This window comes from Nuphar pumila, chromosome 16, assembly GCF_984573655.1.
Source record: "Nuphar pumila chromosome 16, dmNupPumi1.hap1.1, whole genome shotgun sequence".
Classification (NCBI taxonomy): Eukaryota; Viridiplantae; Streptophyta; class Magnoliopsida; order Nymphaeales; family Nymphaeaceae; genus Nuphar; species Nuphar pumila.
The window spans coordinates 18,524,258-18,530,932 of NC_143264.1; the positions used below are offsets into that span (position 1 = coordinate 18,524,258).

Sequence of the window (6,675 nt, forward strand, 5' to 3'; positions counted from 1 at the left end):
ACCTTCGTCATTTACCAAATACAAGCTATGTTACTGTCATATTTTAAGGTTTTATCTCGTTTTTAATAGTTTGAATTAACTTGTTACGTTAAGTATTTCTCATCTTTCTTTTGAGAGACAAGCTGAGGAATAACGTACCCCGTGTGATTCGAACCCGAGACTCCTTAGTTGTGTTAGTGCAAGCTAACCATCCAGCTATCTCATTCGGCCACTATGATTATCTAAATTTTTTGTCACCAAATGAGATTTTTCGTCTGAAAATGGTAAGGAAGTTCGATGACCAACCATCGGAATTTTTTTTTGCGATTTCATGCGATTAACCCGCCAAATACGTTAAAGGCAACTCGTGATCTCCTCTCCCAATAGATGGGCGATTCTACAAAGAGGTGGAAGTGATTGCTGTTGGGGACCATTTCTTTTGGCTTAATTGGCTCTGCAAAGGACGTTCTCTCTCTCTCTCTCTCTCATGGTTTAATGGAGGGCAGAAGAAAATGCAAAAATTAGGCTTTTCTCAAAACACAAGAAAGAAAGGTCTCAAAAAGCTAGTAGAAGCAATACCAACTTAAGAAAAGGCTGCAATAAATGGACTAGAGACGTACTGGATATCTGTTTCACGATAGAGATGAATCTCAAAGTTGCTTCTTTCCTTCCAACGTCCATCCTTTTCTCTCTTTTGCAAGTTGGCAAGGAAGGAGCTAGATAGATAGATAGATAGATAAGAGAGAGAGAGAGGTCACCAATCAATCCTCATCACCCACCAATCTAATGCATATATCACCACCACTTTGCCCAAGCATGCTTTTAAGCTGGAAGTCATGAAGGGATAACCCTCAAACCATACCTCGAAATTTGCGGCACGCTCAGTCAAAAAGATGGGAAAGGAAAAAGGCAGAAGAGAGGAAGTAGGAAGAACCGAACAAAAAAAAACCAACTTTTTTTCTTTTGGAGGTCGGTGGATGGGGTATGTTATTTTTGATTGAAACAGTGGCTCAAGTTATTTGAATGTGAAAAAGGATGTACTTAGTTGGCACGCTGAGCTGCACATGTTCAATCCTTTTAGATAATCACGAGCAAGAAAGAAGAGAGAATTGGTTTGGAGAGGAGTCAATGCTGTCAAATGTGAACATAGGTTGGTTTAGTTGGACCCTTCAAAAATTGTACCTGATCTCTCTCTCTCTCTTGATAGAATGTCATTTTCTCTTGAAATATCAAGCTGGAACAGCTAGTCAAGTGGAGGGGACTCAAAGAGAGGTGAAGAGTGGACAAATGCTAGTTCAGTTAGACTGATTTGTATTATCTCATTTCTCTTTATATGCAGTTGGATGGGGGAGTCTAAAGAGTTGTGGAATCTGAAGAGATGTTTAATTATTGCGCATCCATCGTTTTCTTAAAATTGGAAGCAGAAGCTGTAAAGGATTTTGGTACGAAGAAAAAGTCATGTATCCGTTTCCTTTTATTCGAAGGATGGTATTGAATTTATTCATCATCATCATCATCATCATCATCATCAAGCCTTATCCCAATTACATGGGGTGGCTTTACCAGTCCTATTTCTCAAATTTTGTCTATCTAGAGCTAAAACTTCGGTCACTTTACAATCTATGGTATTGAATTAATTGTGTTGTTTTAAGAAAACTATAAGAAGTCGATATTCCAGGCTAAATTGGATGGTGACCATGATAATGAGCTATCTTTTGGTTGCAGCCCACGAAGGGATTTTAATATAACCATCATCTCGAGGAGATCACCTCTTCCGCCTTTCCAATTTCTAATAGAAAAGGAAATATTAGGACATCTCCTTCTGTAATGAATTTGAATTGTCATTAAGTGACATAAAAACAGACCTACCACCTATTAATAAATTTGGATTCTGAAGTTTTATGGGGACTCCCTTGTCTGGTCAGCTCTCATGGATAAGTCACATGAAGAAATAACAAGGGAGTTTTCGGACACTGGAAGATTTCTTTGAACTTGAAAGGGGCCTGTAAATCATATACAACAGAATGGCATTATCAGATTCTACCACTTCTCACTGGTTCTGCCATGAAATCAATGAACTGAAAACTTTTATCCTTGGATACTAGCTGGTCATTTCTTCTGTCAATTGGTTCTTGTTTCATTTTTTTTCTGACAGTTCAAGCGACGGTGATTCGAAGATAGATTGATAAAAAGATTTCAGCCTCTTCTGACGCTCATCTTAGTTTACGAAACTTCTCAGCCCTAGCAAGCTATGGAACATAAGAGTGGTCCTTTCTATATGTATGGAGAATTTAATGAAGCCATAGGCTGATCCCTGTGAGCTAGATTTCTTTTTTGAAAATTTTCTGTTATAGGTGGCTTAAAATGCATCAACTAAATGAAAGATTTAATGCTCTAAACCACAACTTTGAGGTTTTTCGTAGACTTGGGTTCCATTTTACCTCATTCATACTGGTTTTGGATCTTTGTTATGTTGGCAAGATGGTACAAAAGTTGGTAGTATTACAAAACAAGGCAGCCATGAAGTTCACCAGGTAACTCAATAAGCTATTGATTAAGAATACCTGAATCTAACGTAAGTTATTATTTAGAAAAAAAAACACAAAGCATTATTATAACGTATACCCAATATCACCAAAGTAATTTTCACAGTTGAATCATATATGTATAAAGCAATTCTGAAGAATGGGAAAATGAACCTGTCCTTGAACATTTGCAATGACACTGTTAATATCAAGTGCATTTTACAGGTATTAATAAAAACAAAAAGTGATCTTGTGCAACTATGTTATAAGAAGAATATGAGTGCTAAGGCTAGTCTTATCGCTTTATAAAAGTTGTCACCTACTAACGGTACGGATCCTTAGTGAATCCTCTTGAGGTGCTGTGCACTAATGGCCTCATTTCATGAACTAAACCATATGTGATATTCCATTGCACAACAGTGACAACCAATCTACAGTTGCATATATTCCAATGGCGAATATTTGATAGTAAGAACTGATGCAAACGGAATCTTGGGACAAAAAAAAAGACCAAGTGGGCATTTAACCAAGAGAATTTCTTAGTTCAGAGTCTTCAGACAGCAGAAACCTTTAAATAAGTGATGTAAAATTCATTAGGTTACTTGAATAGAAATTGCTTTCACAAAGAAAGGTCTGGAAATTGAACTGGTGGCGTCCTTCAACTTGCACGCCTTAAGCCGACCCGGAGCTCTTATGGTCAGATAGGCTAGTCTTCTTGACATTTTTTGACAAAGTATAGGTGGATTGACACATGCCAATGAAAATTACCGCGATGACATGATGACGACATAACATGGTGACTAGGCTTTTTCTCCTAGGCGTCGATGTGTGCCATGTGCATTAAAATGCACCACACACTTCCTTTTCTTCTTTGAGCGCATATCTTGGATATCAAGCATTATTCTGACCTTTCTCAAATTCTATTTATAAAATAGAATACTTTGAGTTACTTTATTATTTCTATTTCCTTTTTTCCTGCAGCAAATTCTGAAAGACTGTCTGAGCAGTACGATGAACAGAGGGAAGAACAGGAAGAGTGATCAACAACAATTTCGTTATCTATTCATCTCAACTATACAAGTAAGCACAAGTCAAGATTTTAGTATTCATATGCATGTTACTTTGAATTGATGTATTTCTTATGTGTCATATCATCACTTATTATCATCGTAGTTTGAACATATAAAGGCATTGCAGGATCTTCATATTGAGAATTTCTAGGTTGCCCATTAATCTTGTATAGATTTATATATCTAACTTTGATGTCAAACTAGTAATGATTCCTCAATTGATGAATTTATCAAGCCTATTGGTACATAATTTACCAATTATAGAAAAAACTTCATACTATTTGCTTTGAGATCTTACAGAAACTTTCAGATCTCATATTCTATATATGCACAGCATCCTATAACATATCCATAGTGCTGATAGTATAAGATAGGACTGAAAATCTTTGTGTTTGCTTAATTCAATTTCATTTCCATCTACACAAATTTTAATAGTTTGGGTACATCTGTAACCAGATATCAATGGCGTGGTAGTTGAAGAGAGCGATAGAGGGAAATATTTGATGATCCTTCTTAACAGCATAGAATAACAAAGATTTCCGATTGTTCTCCAAAGGCAAGCGTTTGTTATCTTGGATATGATTGTTGCCCTAAACATCATGAGGGTAATAAGATGATAAGGACTTTAGCAGAGAAAGATACACCCAGAAAGGAGGAAAGATGTGTTGAAGATGGCAAAAACACCATAGGATCTTATAGCTTGAAGGCTTGGTCAGGGCTAAAGGACACAAGAATTGTACGCGTTTCGCGTTCATTTGGAGGAAAAGATAGACATAGTAAAGTGAGGACAATAAGAGGCCTAAGAGACAGGCGTGTAAGGCTTTCTGTGTCAACTGCTATACAATTGTATGACCTTCAAGATAGGCTTGGTCTCAATCAGCCCAGCAAGGTTGTTGATTGGTTGCTTAAAGTTGCCCAACATGAAATTGATGAACTTCCCCCACTTCCAATTCCACAAGAAAATGATGTCAATAATTTCTCAGCATCCATTTCAAATGCAGATTTGGATGATGAGAAGTACTCTGGAGTTCAATCTTTGAGTTTACTCTCAGACAAGCTGAGTGATGCTAAGCAAGGTGCACTTACTATTGGAGTTTATGAGAAGAGCCTCACCAAACTTCAGTTTGGCAGCCCAGATATAGCTAATTTGAGGTCTGCTGACCAATTTGATGCTGCAAAAGAAATCATCCATCAGAGAAGCAATTTTGGTAAAAGGTATGAACAAGGCAACCAATCTGCTCTCCAAGCTCATAACCCACAAATAATGGCTCACAACCCTTTTCATCTCTCTCACCAACCTTCCTACCCAAGCCTACTCATCAATGCACTCTCATACAATCCTTACATCCAAAGGCATCCAAATCCTTTTCTGTCACATTTAGGCACCCAAGTGCATTCAGTTCAATCTGAAGAAACCAATACCTGCAACAGCAGTTCTCTCGCCTCCTCATTGTCATTATCATCTGGATCACATCTCCTCCTTTACCAACCAATAGCAGGTCCATCATCCGATCCCTCATATGTGACAACCCCGTTGGAACTTGACTCGAGACAGTTTGTTCACCCCCAAATGCTGAACATGAATTCACAAAGCATACAACCAAGTTCTATTTCTTCACACTTTGGCACCATTGACCAATCTCTGAGAGCTTATGGCAATATAACTTCCAATCTTCACCATAATTACCAACATAGCAGTTCTCATTCTCCAGATGCATCAGAGAAAGGGAAGAATGTTTCAGCATGAGTGTGGTTGCAGGCCTCCTTCAAATGATTCCTAAGGCAGTAGTCATCCTCTACCATGTTGAGATAGATGACAGAAATAAAATAATATTCTGCTTCTGCCTATCCCAAAGATTTCGACATTATCTATACAATAACACTGTGTTGACTCAAACTATATATGATATAGAGATCATGCAATTTGTGATATTTGTTTTGTATATGGAGTGAAGTGCATTCTCTACTTGGAGCTTGAGACTCCTACTTTATTTTGTCTCTTGTAAAAGATTAATTTCTTGTATCTGCATGCTTTGTGGTTTTTTGGAAAGATGATCACACTGAAATTTGTGCAATAGTGAGACAAGATGCAGTTCATTGGTCTTTTTCTCACACCAAATGTATTTTGCAGAAACATAATTACTTTTGCTTTTGCTTAAGGATCATCATCATCATCATCATGTTCAATGGTACTAACCTTCATCAATATGCTAACCGAAATATGCTCTCTCTCTCTCTCTCTCTCTCTCTCTCTCTCTCTCTCTCTCTCTCTCTCTCTCTCTCGTGCGAGCCATGTGCTTGCAAAAAAGCCTGTGAAGTTGTGCATGTGGTTATTAATTAGCTAGTCCTCCGTCCTATGTGTAAATTAAGATAAAAATAAAAGAAAAAAACAGAATACTTGAGATTACATATATAAGGGGTTCTAATGCTGAAACCATTTTCATGAATTCAATTTCAAGAAATATGTGAATATAATGGATACTTGAGATGCTAGAGGTTGGCCTTCCACACAATGCCCATGATAGAAGATTGATTCTCAACATCTAAATTATCAAATCCATGTATTAAAACACCAATGTCTAAATCATTTGATCCAATCAGTAAAGCACAAAAGTTTCATGATAAATCATTCATTTTCTGTGATATTCATATATGATCAATGCAGTTTATAAGGCGATACCCTGATTGCTGAAATTATGGAGGACAAAACCAATCATGTGTGTGTGTATAAATCAGGCCCTACAAATGTCATTCTGCCTAACCCCAGCTTGCCAATAAAAAAGACACAACAAATGTGATCAAGATGGTTTTTTCAGTATGAAATGGGTTTGAATAATGTGATTGGGACATGTAAGAAGGTTCTTCAGGGTTTCAAAGAATCAATAGCCCACAATGTGGCAAAACTTCATGACAAATTTTTTTTTGCATTTATATCCGTAAAACATCTGATATGTAGCACATAAAGCATGCTACACACACACAGATCTCAGTTTCTAAGGCCCCTTAGATTCAACCAAATTAACATGTTTTGTACTGTTGGTTTAACATGATGTCCCCTTCTTCACCTTCATTTGTGAACAAAACCATTATATCATGACATT

The 6,675-nt window shown here is 37.1% G+C and overlaps 1 protein-coding gene across 1 annotated transcript; it reads left to right on the forward strand.

Annotated features, from left to right (window-relative positions):
• The first annotated feature begins 3,480 nt into the window (after nt 1-3,480).
• Nucleotides 3,481-5,740, forward strand: LOC149813044 (uncharacterized). The gene is made up of 2 exons (XM_089991394.1): nt 3,481-3,584; nt 4,031-5,740. Exon 2 carries the CDS (start codon nt 4,188-4,190, stop codon nt 5,319-5,321), a length of 1,134 nt encoding a protein of 377 aa, XP_089847520.1. The 5' UTR covers nt 3,481-3,584; nt 4,031-4,187; the 3' UTR covers nt 5,322-5,740.
• Nucleotides 5,741-6,675: the final 935 nt, after the last annotated feature.